The sequence below is a fragment of the Gadus chalcogrammus genome, chromosome 1, assembly GCF_026213295.1.
Source record: "Gadus chalcogrammus isolate NIFS_2021 chromosome 1, NIFS_Gcha_1.0, whole genome shotgun sequence".
Lineage (NCBI taxonomy): Eukaryota > Metazoa > Chordata > Actinopteri > Gadiformes > Gadidae > Gadus > Gadus chalcogrammus.
Window position 1 is genome coordinate 469,661 of NC_079412.1, and position 17,995 is coordinate 487,655.

At 41.5% G+C, this 17,995-nt stretch overlaps 1 protein-coding gene across 1 annotated transcript; it reads right to left on the bottom strand.

The window, feature by feature from the left end:
* Positions 1 to 6,579: 6,579 nt before the first annotated feature.
* Positions 6,580 to 8,886, bottom strand: LOC130390383 (zinc finger protein 862-like). The gene is made up of 8 exons (XM_056600347.1): positions 8,797 to 8,886; positions 8,383 to 8,707; positions 8,156 to 8,273; positions 7,914 to 8,066; positions 7,684 to 7,828; positions 7,432 to 7,585; positions 7,202 to 7,340; positions 6,580 to 7,099 (listed from the first exon to the last, which is right to left on the bottom strand). Exons 3-8 carry the CDS (start codon positions 8,252 to 8,254, stop codon positions 6,845 to 6,847), a joined length of 945 nt encoding a protein of 314 aa, XP_056456322.1. The 5' UTR covers positions 8,255 to 8,273; positions 8,383 to 8,707; positions 8,797 to 8,886; the 3' UTR covers positions 6,580 to 6,844.
* Positions 8,887 to 17,995: the final 9,109 nt, after the last annotated feature.

The window sequence follows — 17,995 nt, forward strand, 5'->3', positions numbered from 1 at the left end:
ATACCTTTGCGATAAGCTGTTTTTCGCGTTCTTTTCTTGCTGTCTTGTACTTGTTTTTGATATCTTCTATTAAAGCTTCATGGTAGAGGAGTTTTTTCCTGATTGTTGGTGTTAATCTTCCACTTTTTGATCGTTTGATCGTTTGTATTTTTTTCTGTATTTATCTGAACGCTTCCTCTCCTTCTCCAGCAATTTTGTTAATTTCCCTACTTCTTTCTTGAGGCGATCTTTATTCTTCCTCCACAGCCGCTTCCCTGCTTCATGTTGCCTAAAAAATAGCAAATTCAGTATGTCAGTCAATATACATGGTGGCTTTTTATCTAGGCTAATCTCCACTTATATTCCCTATAACTGAATACTACCTTGAAAGTCCTGCTGCCTGTCTGCAGATCCTGGCTGTACATTCTCTGGGCTCTCAGGAGGGGTATGGAAAGCCCCCAACATTGCCTTTTTCTGCTTTCTCCTTCCATTCTGTTCCCTCCACTTCTTTCTTAGCTGTCTCTGGTCTCTTTCATTTAAGTTTTTAACTAACTTCTTCTGCCCTCCTTCTACATCTCGTCTCCATCTCTGCTGCTCACTCTCTAGGTACATCTGCCTCCTCTCTTGATCTGCGTCCCGGCGGGCACGGAATCGTCTTCAGGGTTTGACACTAAGGTTTCAAAAGCACTTGCCCATCGGGCAAGTACAGGTCAGGTTCAACTTGCCCGAATGTAATGTTCACTTGCCCAAATTATAATCAGAATCGTGAACGGGCCTCTTTTTGCCAGGCACCGGCCCTGGTTTTGGGGGGGCTCAGAAAATCATCCTAGCTCAGACTGAAGCTGAATGTTAGCTTCCACACATGTGTTTAAAAAATACAATAAATAAATAACAAACTTCTCTTTGTTTACTTATTTATCGAGCGGTCACATCGTGCCATGAAGTGATTTCAGTCCACAGTTGCAAGCTATCTCCAAGTTATATGTAGACCTGCATGATTTGATGCAAATGTACATAACTAAATGTCAGAGGTAGTAGCAAAGATATGTCTTTTTTAACTTTCAAGTTTCTTGTAGCTCTAACTGAATAATCACAATCGCGTTTCTAGTAGGGTTGTCAGTCCCGATACTGGATTTTTCTAACTTTCAACACTATTCCTGGAAAAAGATCGATATTCTATACCATTTCGATATATCAGGGGAAACGTTTTTTTTCAGGACAAGCAACATACCCAAAGTAAAGAAGATTATATCTCCACAACTGCCAAGGGCGATAATGTCATCTTTGGGCCAAAAGAAAGATTGTTGTGCAAGTGAATATTCAATGGGGGATAATACTTGGTTAAAGTGAATAAGCCATGGAACACAGCATAAGTGGAAGATAACATTTCACCTGTAATAATTATCAGTATCAGTGGTCGTATCAGGTTGGGAGCGCTGTCTTACTATGAGACACAACTAAGGTAGATATCTTACAATTTTGTCACTTGACACCTCTATTAAAGTTCAGGGCAATCGAATGCACCAAGCCAACCACTTGCAAATAATATATGGCAACTAGATTGCCATATAGATGTTTTCTGATTGAAGGCAATTTACCTATTTTCCTAAGAAACCTTCTCTTATTCATTGATTGAAACACACCATGTTAAGTTGCAAAATTTGGCCCAGATACCTGGATAATCTGTTTATGGTGGTTTATTCGATCAGAATCAACTTTGTGGACAAAAATCACATAGGTAATACTTCATTTTTGGTGTTAAAAGAAAAGGGGACGTTTCTTCTTAAGTTGTTATTTGCGAGTTTAGTCACAGAATGATATGGTTTGGATGTTGGAATAAGGGAGGCTCAGCTTTAATGTAATATATAAAGTAGTTTGTGAGGGTCCAATTTCGTGAAAAAGATCGCTATTGCCTGTGAGCATGTGCACAGTTATGAAACCACAAAACCGTGTTCTTGACTTTCCTTGATAATTTGCCTCCAATCCAAAGTACTTCCAAACTGCTACTCCTCCATCACTACTCCATTTAACTTCTACCTAAACCGTTCGCGGAGGTGCTGCACTTGAGATGCTAGCTGTGTGGCTAACCTTTAGCGAATCACTGCCAGATGACGCACTGAGACGTGATTGACAGAAGGGCGGGCTATATTCGCACTGAAGCGATGCGTGTCTGTTAACTCGCTTTCCGAGAGAAGAGAAGACAATTGCAATTGCAAATACTTCTATTTTGTGTGGTTTTGCGGAACAAAAGGTTGTTCTGCAGTTTCTAAAACATTTGAATAAATAGCTTTTATATTTAACATCCACCCAAAATCCACTTGCCCGTTCGGGCAACCAGAAAAAATCTCAACTTGCCCAAACATTTTTTTTACTTGCCCCGGGCAAGCGGGCAACCGTTAGTGTCAACCCCTGGTCTTTGTCTTTCTGCATTACTTAGTGGAGCCATGATAATCTGCAAATTATGGAATGTTATTATTCTTTATAATATATTATTATAATATATAATATGATTATATAAACTATGAATTTTCATATTTAAATGGCAAAAAGAACCCCTCTACAACTCCCTTTACCACCCCGTAACAATATACAGTGTTACGGGGTGGTATGTTACGGCGGTGGTAAATTTCACCTTAAAATGGCTGCCGCTTACCATGTGGTCAACTAGCTAAGCTAGCAACTACACTAATCAGACTTAAATATAATTTTCTAACATTACAACTGGGTTTAAAAAAAAATTAAAACAGTTTCCCTATCTATATGCGTTACGGGCTGTAAGACTAAGCTTGACGGGCCCTGTCTAACACACAAAAACAGCAAATAAACAATTTAAAATAATGTGGGAACTTGCCTGCTCTTGAGCTTGACTCCTAGGGTTCGAATGATGTCACTTCCTCTCTCTGATATCATTTAAAGCAACAGTGCATAATAGGCAGAAACTGTAAGCGTTACGGGGTTGTAAGACAAAATGGGGGACATGCGCAAATAATGACTTTTTTTTTTGCATATAATAATGTTTTATTTTGAATAAATCTATTGTATAGTGTCAGGGGCATAGCTTTAATCCTTAGTATAATAAAGGTTTTGTTTAGAAATAATATTTTTTAGTTAAAAAGGTTGGGTATGCGATTTGCGAAACGCCAGCAGATTTTGAAAATACACAACTCAAATGGTCCTACCCCCTCTCCTTCAACGCTGACTCTGACTCCACCCATTTCCAAGTACCTGGGACGCGCAATCATGCACGAGCTGCGAACAGAGATGCGCGAGATGCGAGCCAGGCCTAGCGTAGGTTTTCATTAACAACATGGCACTACATTCAGCTGTAAGTTGCACCCAGTACCACGGGAAGTAGGGGTTTTGGGGGTGCTGCAAACCCCCTGTCCGAGGCCTGCCTTATCACAGAAAACGATCATTTCTAAAAACTCCGGCCAAAGTGGAGATTTCTGAAAACGCCGGTTATGTGTTGTCGTGTCAACGGGGAGAAGAAACGGGATTTTAGGTTCTGAAGCGTCACATATGCACCAGGAAATGCTTAACGCTCATGTGAGCGCCCGCTGTACCGTATTGGTCCGAATATAAACACAAACCCATTGTAAGACGACCTATATTGGAAAAAAGATTTGAAGACAGATCTTTTTTTTATGATAAATAAATTGTATTCATTGAAATAATATACGAAAATAAAAAGGCAATAGAATAAAACACTGCATTGCCACTAAACAGTAGTGAAAATAGGCCGTACTGATGTGTACACCAAAGACTATTCCTGACACTCCTCTGCCCCGCTGTGTTCGCTCTGGCTGTGGTCGCTCCGAACTGTTTCGGCCCGTGGCAAAGCGAGTCATCCTCGCTGCTGTCCAAGGCATTTTGAGACGCAGCATTTATTTAATGCTCATATGACTAGTGCTGAAAAAAGGTTATATGAAAAGTGTGAGGGTAGCGGTGGGCGCGCTAAACTTGTTCTGTGAGCAACTGGATGTGAACCATGGTGTGAAGGAAGTGAACACACCGATCGATTTTCAACTGTGCGCGCATGCACTGGTGTAATGAGCTGCGCTTGCTATATATCTTTTTATCAATGTAACGAGTTGCGAGTCTAGTGCAGGCTGAGTTTTTTTTTTTCCAGCACCCCCTGCTGAGAATACGTTCTCGCGGCTATGGTTGCACCAGATGTTATTAACATTAAACGGTCACATAAATCATTACTATTTTTAGAAAATGTATGTTTGTTTCATATAATTGTATTGGAAGTCCTGGTTTTTCACTAGGGTTGCTGCGGTTGTGGACATTTTCACAACGAGTAATACACTCGTCTCAACACCGGTATTACCGAGTATAAACGGTATCAACTTTGAAACTAGGTCAACCGCCACACAGGCACACAAGCATCGGTTTTTAGACCCTTCTCGTCCTTCAGTGGCCGCCAACGTTCGAAAGCAGCGCCTAGGATTATTCTTGATTTCAGTTTTTCTCTTTCAGCGTTTTATTATCAATTACTCTCTGAAAAGAGTTTTCCTTCTCTTTGTGGTGGTGGTGGTGGTGGTGGGGATGTGGCGTCTTGTCTGCCATGGAAATTGTCTTCTACTGCTAGGTCCAAATGTGGATTAACTAGTTCCAGTAGCTACCGCAGGATAACAACAAACAGGAGCTTGCTCTGGGTCAGAGTACTCGCACCGAAGGGGTCGCGCGCCGGGGCGCGGGGGAGTGCAGTACGGACCGTTGATTGACGTAACTCTACTGTCCAATGTCAACGACGGGTGGCAATCAAATGATTGCTGGAGTTTTCGAGCCCTGCCTGTTCCACAGATGATTGACTTGTTTAATTTTCATGTCAGTACTTCTAACCAGTGGCTGTAAGCGGGTTTATGATAAGGATTTCAAGTAATTTTGCAAAAATGGCCAAAAAAGCTAATTCCATACCCAACCTTTAATGCAAATTCCAAAAAAATAGAACAAAAGTTTAACTTTCTTTAAACAGTAGATAATTTATTGTTTCTGAAATTTGGCAGCATTGTTCAGCTTTTGTCGTATAAATGCTTTTATGTTCGTATCAGTTACGTAGGTGAACTTCAACTCTGCAGCATCTGTTGGAATACACACACACACACACAGCGCACACACACACACACACACACACACACACACACACACACACACACACACACACACACACACACACACACACACACACACACACACACACACACACACACACACACACACGAAAAATGAGCATGAGAATGAGGGTATCACTCAACCAACATCTTTTCTCATTTCTATATACCTACTTGTTATTTCAGCAAGGTCCTGTTTGGCTAGGCCAGGTTTTCCTTCTGTGCAGCTGCTGGATGACTGGCCAGTCACTGAATGGCCTGCCATATACATCCCTGGTATACATCCCATGTAGGAGATCATTCATGAACTTCTGGGGGCTTTGGAAGGAGCAGCAGGAGCAGCGCTCCACAAGTCCTTTTGGAATGACCTTTAATGCAAGTTAGGGCTGGGCGATATGACGATATCATACCGTGGACGATATGAAAGTGTCTACCGGGAGAGATTTGGCCATATCGTTTATACCGAGAGAAAAAAAAAAAAGAAAAAAAAAATTATATTGCACTGCACTGACTGAAGCAAGGCAGGTGTGAGACTCACCTGTTAACTTGAAAAAAAATCTCATTTGTATTGAAGAACACGTTCTATTTTTTACCACCAGCTATTTGCACAGCACATAACTTTATTTTATAAGTGTATAATTAGTATTTAAAATATTTGTGTGATGCTGGGATTTTTATTTTATATTACACTGCACTGATTGACAGCCAGGCAGGTGTGAAGCACACCTTTCAAAAAAAAAATGTTATTTGTATTGAAAAAACAGTTCAATGTTTACAAGATGTTTGCACTATATGACACTGCAGTTAATGACAAATTGTTCGCTACTTACTCCTTTGTAAGCATGGAAATTCAAGTTCAAAATAAAAGAAAAAACTGATCAAATGTGAAGTATGGTTATTTTAAGCCATTTATTATTTTAATTTACTTCAAAAATACCATATCGTGATATATATCCATATCGTGATATAAAATTACTCATATCGTGATATAAGATTTTGTCCATATCGCCCAGCCCTAGCAAGCAGATAACATTACCACAAATCTACTTCAACATACAGCAGACTAGCGTCTTACCTCAATGATATATATGTGCATTTAGATTAACCGAGTGTACGGCTGATGCATTTAGAAAAACAGTGCAACTGAAACTAAGTAACTTAACCTATACAAATAAAGTCAAACAGATTCTTACAGAGTGGCCCAGGGCCTCTGTTGCTGATTCTGATGATGGACCTGGAGCTGGTGATGGGTCTTCTGTTGCTGGTGCTGGAACTGCTGTTGGTGCTGGTGCAGGGCTCCAGACTAACTTTTTCACAGGTAACACGGGTGCCACCTAGCTTTTCATTTAGTAGCACCAAAACAAATGCGACCGCTACTTCAGCGACAACAACGTCACCCGCATCCAGGGGATCCCCGGGGTCACCAGCGGGATCCTAGCAGGTGGGTAGCGCCATATTTTTCTTTGGATAGCGTGTTATTAATATGTTATGTTGATGAAAGTTAAAGATTGACAATGACCCAAACTTGATATTTGCAAAATATTTTAATCTGAATTCAAGTTTCTCTGCATGAGCCGCAGTACAAAAATACTGTTCCACGTTATTAAACGTATATTGAACATAACATTCTGAACATCGAACTTACTGGTAACTTAAAAACTACGTAATAAATAACTTATAAACTTAAAGCTCATTAATTCAAACTGAACTTGAACTAAGCAGCATTAATTTCTTCCCTGCAATTCATCTCATTCTAGGGACCAGCTCATATAGTTAGGCCTCCTGCTCCTCTTACCCTGGGAGAACTGCTTAACATCCTGCCTGGCATCATAGTCCTCCAGTTGTGGCCCCTCAACACTAATACGGATTAGGTCCTCAACAGTTTCAGTATGCAGGCTTGATCTAACATCTGACTTGATTCTGTTTACTGACGAGAAGCCTCTTTCACAGACTGCTGAAGAGATTGGGAGCACCAGCATGATTTTGACCAGGTGTAGGATATTCTGCAAAAGACGAAGTGTGGTGATCAAACCAACTTTCCAAATCACCAAGTCAACAGTGACAATGATCATGTAATTTTTGATACTACAGATAACAGAGCCTACCGCAAAGTCTGAGCAGTAGGGCTCTTTTGTCGTCATGACTTGCCACAGTCCAAGATAGCTTTTGTCCTTGAATGACGTGTTTATCGTCATTTTCATTAGTTGGAACTCCTCTTTGGCCTTTTCTTTGCTGCAGCCATTCCTGGCATGAGATGGAAGAATGGCAGGAACAAGGAGGTCTGTATCAACATGATTTAATTTATTATGTCAACATAAAGCACACGAAAACTCACCCGTCCAGGACAGTGGAGAAGTGTCGTAGGAGAAAGTTCACCTCTTCCACACCATGGTTCAGGAGCTCCAGCCTATTATCTGCCCAAGAGTCATGGCTGAAGACATTGAAACACTTCACTGCCTTGGCTGTTGGTGCATCCTTTGTGTTCTCTTCTATCAGAAAAAGACAGACAGAAAAAGGTTAGGCCTCTCAACAGTGCTCTAAACATGTCATTGTGCCTATGATATAATGCTAAAATACAACAACTCACCAAGTAGGCTGCTAAATCTATTCTTCAGGTGTTTCACCGTGGACTCACAGGTCAGCACAATGGCTCTTTGCAGTCTGGGAGCACGCTGGCTGATTGGTTGACCTTCTGCCAGCTCTGCAGCTTCACCTTTAGAAAGCGTGACATCCTGTGAAGCATGCAAAATTAAAATGCTATGTATATCTTATTAACATGAAATATACATTAGATTTTATATAGAGTATATTGTTTACCTGATACTTGAACGTCCCAGCCCCAGGTTCTCCTCCTCTCTGTTGGCGCTGCTTCTTCATGGCTGCAAGGAACTCAGACAGCTTACCATCAGGTTTGGGGCTAGCTGCCATAGCTTCTATGGTAGCCAAGAGAGATTCGATGCCACTAACAGCCTGGGAAGACAGTTTTATTCTTAATATAAGCAACATGTTAAGGGGAATATAAAAGTAATCCCCTGGCCTCCTTTTTCTCTCTTCTTTACCTGAGGTAGGATTACATTGTTTTTCTGAAGCTGCAGGCTGAAGTTGCTGATGGAAGAGAAAAGGTCTGACAGGAAGTGGCAAAATGCCACATGTCCCATCCTCCATGCTGACTTTGACCTGCAAATATGTAGTTCTGATTCTCAACTCATAAAACACCAAAGTTAAAATGTTTTCAATAATTGATTTATACTGTCAACACAAAACACTGAGATAAGATAATGCTTACCTTCTTTGCTCTGCCAGCTATCTGCACTGGCCGAGGCACCTGCCAGATGCTCCATGTGCACATACACGGCTGTAAACTGGCCAGAGGAATTACCATCCTTCCCTGGTTTTAGGAAGGTCCTCAAACTCCGGGACACATGGGGCAGCCACCTGGTCCCTTTCACTCCACTCGGTGCATTCACTGTGACTGTTCAGCTCCAAGTGCTTTGAGTTCCCTCATTGATTTAGGGGTTAGGTGGTATGTTTTCCAGATGAGGTGCAACAGGTCATACACCTGCCCAATCATGGAGACCTCTCTTTGCACCCTCAACATCCCTAGCTCCAATCTTTACAGAAAATAGATATATATTTTTTACATTTTAATTACACTTTGGAGAATGAATATGTATGGCAGATATGGTAAAAGGGAACCTACCTGTGTGGCATGCAGTGGAATGGGACAATGAAGGACCCAATCTCTGCTTGAAGGAGGGCTATCACTCCACCTCTGTGTCCCAGATTGACAGCTGCACCGTCTGCAACCATGGCTACAATTTTTTCCGCCCAGTTCTCACAAGGCTTTCTTGGCTGCAGCATAAACGCCTTAAATTAAGCACATAACATGGAATATTTATATTCTCTCTCTCTCTCCCTCTACACACACACGCACGTTATTGTGTGTGTTTTTTAAGATACCTGGGCATGATGGCATCAAATAATTTTATTCTAAAGGAATTTATAATTAACCTGTAGAGCATTTTTCCATATAGTTATTATCATTTAGCTACATGAAACAGAAATGAGACACACTCCTTAACTTCTGCATGGGCGTGTTCAACCTCAATATGGCCAATAAGAATATTGCACGGTTTTCCATCTTCAACGATACGGGCATATATAATCTCGCACTCCTTGGTGGATTTGTCAGTGGAACCGTCAAGCATGAATGAGAGGTAGGGGGCGTGTGCGACTTTGTCAGCAGTCTTTCCCTTGAGTGTGTCTGCTATAACATTGGTTCCCAACCTTTTTTGACCAGTGTACCCCTTGAGCTGGTTTCCATGTTAAAAGTACCCCCTCTCTCATGTGGATTATTCGCCTTAATGTGTACTTATATTACACCCTTTGTCTTTATATCTAATCCACCTGCTCATTTAAATAATACCATATACAATCATTGTGAGTGGAAAAAAATACCTTTTATTCAGTTTAATGAGACACTTGCGCTTGCCTGTCTTTCAAAAGCTTTGACAGTTCTGGGGGCAGTGTGGCAACAGCCGCCAACAAGCTGCTCTCCACATTCAGTCTGTTTCTCTGCTTGGTTTTGATGTGAGTCAGGGCTGAGAAGGTCACTTCACACATGTAAGTTGATCCAAAAGGTAATAGTTAATTTAATGCACATTTCCCCAGCTCAGGATTTTCCTTTTCAACTTCACACCAAAACTCAGTCAGTGACTTTTCAGCATGTGCCATCTTTTGCATACGATCAAAGGACAAATCCACCAGGTTTTCTTGCAGTCTGGCAGGAAGGCTGCTGCTGCTCTCAGTCCCTCTGAAGGGGTTCCTCACCCAGTCCAGTTGCTCTGACTTTTCTTCGATGTCATGGAAGTACTGGTTGAAGTCAGTTTGGAGTTTGGAGAGATGTGTTCTGATGATTTTGACTAAAGGATTTTTTTCAGCATCAGTGGTGACAAGATGGGTAACAACGAGTGGAAAACAGCTCACATCTCCATTGTTGCATTTCTTCTCCCACAAGGTGACTTTATGTATGAATCCATTCACTTTGTCATACATGTTAAGTATGTGTGCGTCCTTGTCTTGAAGTGCCAGGTTGAGTTCATTCAGCTTGGAGAAGACATCGGCAAGATATGCAAGGCGTGCAATCCAGCCTGTGTTCTCAAAAACAACCGCAAGGGGGTGCAAGTGCTCTTTCAAGAAAGCAGACACCTCGATGCGAAATTCGAAAAGCCTCCGTAGGGTTTTGCCGCGAGACAACCAGCGAACGTCCGTGTGAAGCAGCAGCTGATCGTGCTTTGCCCCGCTGTCTTGACAAAGACTCTGAAACAATCGGTGATTCATAGGCCTGGACTGAATGTAATTAAGCACCTTAACTGCGTCATCCATAACAGCACTTAACTCAGGGCTCACTCAGGGCTTCTTGCAAAACAGAAAATGCTCATGTATGTCCGACTCGCGCACAAAGGCCAAGAGCTGAGCCTCCCCACTCACATCCGTCATTTCATCTAACTGCAAAGCGAACAGACCTGCTCTGTTCATTTTATTGACCACCTGCTCAACAATATTAGTGGCGATATCATCGATCCGACGACAGACTGTGTTGTTTGGTAATGGAACGGTTTTCAGCGCATCTGCTGCTTTCTTGTCCAGCATAATTTCAACCAAAAGTATAGCGGCAGGGAGAATCAGATCTTCGGCAATTTAATGTGTTTTTTTTTTTACTTAGCAACAAGTAATGACACAGCATAGGAGGCCTACAATGCTTTGCTTGACACATTTGCTGCTCTCTTTAGTGTAGTCTGACTTGACTTGAATTCAGACATTTTTCGTTTGAAAAAGTCCTCGGTCTTACCTACATTTCCCGCGTGTTTGGTGCTCTGGTGACGCTGCAGATGGGCTGGTTTCATTGAATTATTTGACAGGACCTCACCGCAAAAAAAGCACTGAGGCTGAGGTGGATCAGACGATGTACAAAACGATCCATACAAAATGTATTTCTCGTTGTACTGCCGGTGTTTGGTAGTGGTCTCTTTATTCATTTTTTCACTTGGCTCCCCTGTGCCCGCATCCGGGGCGACGGTAGCAGTAGCGGTAGCTGGACGTTTACTCCTGCCTAGCCATGCATCCATGTTTACAGTCGGTTTGCAGTTAACGTTGGTTAGCTAGCTTCGCGCGCAACCGCAGCAAGAACGTGAAGCTTTTTTTTTAAAACGCAAACGTGAACAACAGACGTCTGACGCATATATAGCATAGGTCTGATGTCGCCATTTTTCATGATGTGCATTGTAGTCTTACAATCACTGAGGAAGAACTGTTAATTGCGGATGCGAAAATAGACTTATGGGCTTATTAAAATTCATAATTAAATTTTTGTAGGCTAATTTATAATCTTTCTGCGTACCCCCTGCAATACTCACGCGTACCCCTAGGGGTCCGCGTACCCCCGGTTGGGAATCACTGTGCTATAACTCCCACAAATTGTGCACACGCAGTGTCGTTGGAATATGTGGGGTTGACGTTCAGTCCGTTCTTCTTCATTAGTATGATCTGTGATTTGAATTTTGTGAACGGGAGTTCCTCTTTAGCGATGTTGTAGGCGGTGTTAAATTTGATGATCATTTCGTCATTCTCCGCCGAGCGATTGCTCTCATCAATCATATTAAATGAGGTGGGGAGGGGCTGGGAGCTTCGTGTGATGCAGCGGTTCCTGCACGTCTTGTGCTTTTGGCTTTCATTGTGTAATTTTAATGACTGCACTCTGAACTGTGTAGATCAATTTACAAAATCTGTCCTGCCTGCAACGGACGGGCAACATGTCCTGCAGTACACACACACACACCATGGCTTGTCCCTCATATCGTAACCACGGGAACTGCACCAGCCATTGTTCTTGAAACCTACTTTTTTTTTTTCTCCCCACTGCCCCCCGCCTTTTTCGCCAACTTGTCACTGTCTTCAGAAGAATCTGAGATTCTTGTCGCTATCTCTGCTAACCCTTCTCCGTCACCACCAACAACAGCCTCATTTGTTTCCTCTGGCACATTTTTCTTCTTAAAATAATCGACTATCGACCGCTTCATATTGTATCTGCTTTGTTTACTTTTTTGAGCGTACTGCGTGCGCAGCAAGACTGTGCACGTGTAGTGTGCGGACCATAGACTGTAAAAGGTGCAGACAAACAGGCAGGCAGAGACAGCTGGGAGCGAGAGAGTAGTGGACTCGCAGGAATGAGCCAGAAAGTACGATTTTATTATCAACCACAACCGCGGGAGAGATTTGTGGTAGCACCTCCTGCAAGTAGCACCGGAGCGACCTCATTCAATTTTAACTCGTACCTTAAGAAATTAGGTAGGTCGCACTCTGGAGCCCTGTGGACAACCCAATTGCCAGCATCATTGGCGACGCAGCTCTGTCCGGCAGGACGGTGACACCGACGCTGGGCTGCCTAACATTCAAATTGAAGGTACAAGAAACAAACTGTGTTTGCAAACATTTTATTTAAATTTTGACATTTAGAAGAAAAAAACCTTCGATACTAAACTCTGTGAAATTATTGTGAATTAGTTTCTTTCACAGTGGGTCCCATGGTGCTGTTGCTGGAGGAGTCGGAGGAACCGGGGCCGTCCCATGGACATAATAAAGGATGGACCACGGACTGGAAAATGGCCGCCCATTCATTCCTGTACAAACTGCTCAGTGGCGCAGGGTAACATACAGGAGCGATTTGCTTGAGTTGGGTCTGTCTGCGTCCTGCAAGACGGAGGCGTAACATGTAGTAGGAGGCGTAACTTGTAGTCGGAGGAGGCGTAACTTGCACTAGGAGGCGTCAGAGAGAGAGAGTTGCGACACTTCCATTGGACTCCGTTGTAGCGCCTACTTCCGGGGTATGGAGCTGTCACGTTAAAATTGTACCGGGGGCGAAAATTGTACCGGCCTACGTCATCGTTTGTTTACATCCTGACAACCTGACAACTTGTTTTATTGTTTAATCGAAACAATAAAAAAATTTGCCCGTATAACGGACGATCGCGTCAAATGACGCGTCAAATCACATAGGAAGGTTCTTGAACATTCTAGACTATGAAACCTGCTTAAAACACTCAGTTTACTAGCTAAATTCGATTAAACAATTCAATACAATACAAATATAGGCAAGGCAAGGCAACTTTATTTATATAGCACTTTTCATACACAAGGCAGACTCAAAGTGCTTCACATATAAACATTGTTATACATTAAAAAAGAAAAGAAAACATATGCAAAGAAATTAGTAAAATAGAAAGTTAAAAAGGCTTTTTAGTAAGTAAAATTGAAAGTGAGTTAAAAAGGCATTTTAGTAAAATAAAGCTAAAGTATTTAAGATTTAGCAGAAAGCTAAAGCAAACATAAAAGTCTTCAATCTTGTTTTGAAGGTGCTCAGAGTTGGGGCAAGTCTTTAATCCTCAGGGAGTTTATTCCAGCTATTTGTTGCATAGTAACTAAATCCTGCTTTCCCATGTTTCGTGTTTACTCGGGGGATAATTAACAGATTGGTCTCAGAAGATCTTAGTGTTCTAGAAGGCTTATGTAGTGGAAGCATATCAGTTAAATATTTTGGGCCTAAACCATGTAGGGATTTATAGGTTAGCAACATGATTTTAAAATCAATTCTCGGACCTACAGGAAGCCAATGTAACGATTTAAGAATTGGTGTAATATGTTCAAATTTTTTGGTCTTTGTTAATACTCTAGCAGCAGCATTCTGAACAAGCTGAAGCTTCCTTAGAGTTTGTTTTGGGAGACCTGTAAGGAGACCATTGCAGTAATCAAGCTTACTAGTGATAAAGGCATGTACAAGTTTTTGTAAGTCTTCTGTGGACATGAGCCCTCTAAGTCTTGCTACATTTTTAAGGTGATAATATGCAGATTTTGTAACTGATTTGATGTGACTTTCGAAATGTAAATCAGAATCCATGATAACCCCTAGGTTTCTGGCTTTGATTGAGGTTTTCAGGGACAGAGAGTGAAGGTGTTGGGTTACTTTAAGCCTTTCCGTTTAGCACCAAATACAATTCTCTGTTTTATCCTCATTTAGCTGAAGGAAATTTCGGCACATCCAGTCTTTCACTTGCTCAATGCACTGGCACAGCAGATCTATGGGCCGATAGTCATTTGGTGATAGCGATACATAGATTTGCGTGTCATCAGCATAGCAATGATGGTCAATATTGTTATTATGCATGATTTGCCCTAGTGGGAGCATGTAGATGTTGAATAAAAGAGGGTCCTAAGATCGAACCTTGTGGGACTCCACACATCACGTTGGTTGATTCTGATACAAAGTCGCCGATGGAAACAAAGTAGTTCCTATTTTGTAGGTAGGATCTGAACCAATTTAAGACTGTGCCTGAAAGCCCCACCCAGTTTTCTAACCTGTCCAAAAGTATTGTATGGTCTACAGTGTCGAATGCAGCACTGAGGTCTAGTAGCATTAGTATTGAGGTTTTTCCAGAGTCTGTGTTAAGACGGATGTCGTTTACAACTTTAATGAGGGCGGTCTCAGTGCTGTGCAGGGGTCGAAATCCTGATTGGAAGGTGTCATAACAACCAGTTGATGCCAGGAAGTGATTAAGTTGCTGGAGGACAACTTCTCAATGATTTTACTTATGAAGGGCAGATTTGATATTGGTCTGTAGTTGTTAATAATAGAGGTATCTAGGCTCCGCTTTTTTAAAAGGGGTTTAATAACTGCAGTTTTCAGGGCTTTTGGGAAGTGCCTGACTGGAGAGAGTGTTAACTATCTGCAATATGTCTATGCTAGGCAGTCAAAAACATTCTTAAAGAGGTGGTAGGTAAAGAATCAGGCAACAGGTGGATGGCTTTAGTTGTGTAACAGTTTCCACAAGAGTTTTAGAGTCAATAACATTAAAGCATGCCATCCCTGCCACGTTACTTTTTGCTGAACAGGGTGGTAGTCCAACATTTTTGTTTGAAGTGGAGATATTGATGGCGCGTCTGATGCCTTCAATTTTATCAGTATAAAAAGCTGTCTACCAAGATAAATATATGTATAATTACCCTGTGCATTTACAAATAAAGATCAGTATATGCATCATAAAGGGCCTCTGATACAATATAGACAGTTGACAATTCAAAAGAGGTAGCTATTAAAGTAAAAACAAGTGTTATCTAGTGATCCGTTATCTGTATTATGTTTCAAGAACCCTCCTACGTCATTTGACGCGATCGCCCGTTTCGCGGGCAAAACATTTGTCATTTGACGCGATCGCCCGTTCCGCGGCCAATTTTTTTTATTGTTTCGATTAAACACAATTAAATACAATACAAATATAAAGTAAAAACAAGTGTTATCGCTATCTATCATAATACAGATAGCGATCCGCTATCTGTATTATGTTATTTCGTCGTTTGGAAACATGTTTTCTGCATCGCGTCGTCTGTTGCCGGGCAGGTTGTCAGGATGTAAACAAACGATGACGTAGGCCGGTACAATTTTCGCCCCCGGTACAATTTTAACGTGACAGAGCCTCGAATAGTTCCAAACAACCATTTTACGGCGTAGGAGATCGTTCATTTCCATTGCTGGCCGCCGAGTACTTCTGAGGTAAATTGATTAAATAGCTACCTCTTTTGAATTGTCAACTGTCTATATTGTATCAGAGGCCCTTTATGAGCTATATGATCTTTATTTGTAAATGCACAGGGTAATACATATATTATCTTGGTAGACGACCGATTGCTTGCTAGTTGTTAGCTCGATTTCACCATCTGTGAAGGTATCTCCCGGGGTAAATTGATTCAATAGCTACCTCTTTTGAATTGTCAACTGTCTATATTGTATCAGGACCTTTATGATGCATATATTGATATTATTGTATATGCACAGCGTAATTATATATTTTATCTTGGTAGACGACCGATGTTGCTAGTTTGTTAGCTCGATTTCACCATCTGTGAAGGTATCTCCCGGGGTAAATTGATTAAATAGCTACCTCTTTTGAATTGTCAACTGTCTATATTGTATCAGGACCTTTATGATGCTGCATATATTGATATTTATTTGTATATGCACAGCGTAATTATATATATTTTTATCTTGGTAGACGACCGATTGCCTGCTAGTTTGTTAGCTCGACTGCACCATGTGATGGTATTACACCTACAATTACAAGTTCAGTATAGTGAATCTAACTTTATTTAGTTAGTTATTTATCTTGGATTACTAGGATAATTTAGGTTGATTAAGGACGGGTTTATGATGCGATAGCTAGTAGAAATAACAGTGTTGTTTAATTATATCCTGGAAAGGGTGATGTTCAGCAATGAAGCCCTACAGATGCCGCCGATTCAACAATGTGAATGAGGGCGGTCAATTTAACCTGTATGGCTGTTTCGTTTCAACTTCTTGTTGACTGAATTGTTTCTCTTCTTAGTGCCAAATTGATTTTTTCTTAGTGCCAAATTGCTTCTTTTTTGGTATGCAATAGCCCTCTCTGCTCCTTCTCATTAATTTTTCCTTTTCTAGTTGCCTGTATTAGGTCCTCCACAGTCGCCCATCAGCACTGCAGTTGGTCCCTGGAGCAGCTGCCCTGGCAAAAGTATTCCTTCACTGTTGACCCTGACTGACTGGCCTCGGACACAAATCCCTGGATCACCCGCCACTGGATCACCTGCCCTGAATCACCTGCCCCTGGCATGTGGCCTCTTGATTGCTTCTAACTGTCTCCTGTGATGTCCTTTTCAACGCTCTTGAAATCCACCTAAATTTCTCCCTCAATCTCTAATTACAAACAGGTAATGTTGCTGTTTATATGTATTTTGCCTTGCATTTGCAACTACTGTCATCTCCAATGTAGAAATGAATTAAAGCAAAACATTTCTGTAATGTGAATTAAATCTTCTGCCACAATCAGAAAACCAATACAATTTATAAATGGATCTACCGGCAATTGTTAATGGGTAGAATGTGTCGATTATCTACATTGTGTGCAAATCCTCAGAGAATCCCTGCTTCTGGTGTTTTTAAACTGAATGTACAAATGATGATTATGTAATCTCATTAGGAGTGTAGTCCTATCCTTGAATTACATGAAAATGGGGAATATTGTTAGCTGCATGGATCATACCGAAGTTTAATTTGGCGCAATATGTGTGGTCCTGCACTTGGTTCGGAGGCACCCTCACAGAAGGGGGTTTCCTCCTCTTCGGTTTAGGGCGATGGATGAAAACTGTGTGGGCCTGCAGGGCCTCAAACTTCAACATTACTCTACTTTTGTGGCTTTGAATTGGTCATTTTCAAAGTGTACCTGTAGGTAGGCTTGTAAGATCAGTTTCCATTGCACTTCAAATATCATTGGAAAGTCATAATTCTCTACATTAGAATTATATGCCCTTTGAAATGCGAGCAAGTGATCTGAACATTACGTACATCGTTTTGACTGTTGCTGACTGTCAATAAGTTTTGACGGCTGACCATTGCCATCCATTTCTCACTGCGCTCTTGGTCCTTGGGGAAGTCGTGAAACCCTTCTCGGACCGATTGGAGCATCCAAATGCTGCACAGCCAACCATGGTATGACCATTGATCTATAAAATGTTACTTGTAACCAATGAACCATGACACCATTGAAGATCACAGAGCGGGTAACAACTGTTCCTCAACCACTTATGCCCCGACTTTTGAGAATAGGTTAGAGGTCAGAGTTCATGACCAAACGAGGATCCTCCCTCCTAAACCCATTTTGAATTGCTCAGGGCTATTCCAAGTATTGTAATGGCATAAAGTATAGTATATTTGCAACGTTATATGTTAATGGTTTGCCCTAAGTATATAGTGTTCCTGCTGTGTCCATTGTTGAATCTGTTCACACAATCGCAATCACTTGTTCTTGTACACTAAT

Coding starts and splice junctions, on each gene's coding strand:
- LOC130390383 (XM_056600347.1), bottom strand. CDS start 8,254: ATGGGACATGTGGCATTTTGCCACTTCCTGTCAGACCTTTTCTCTTCC. Junction 7,586..7,683: donor TAGATTTAGCAGCCTACTTG/GTGAGTTGTTGT, acceptor TTTTTCTGATAG/AAGAGAACACAAAGGATGCA. Junction 7,341..7,431: donor TTCTCCACTGTCCTGGACGG/GTGAGTTTTCGT, acceptor ATCTCATGCCAG/GAATGGCTGCAGCAAAGAAA.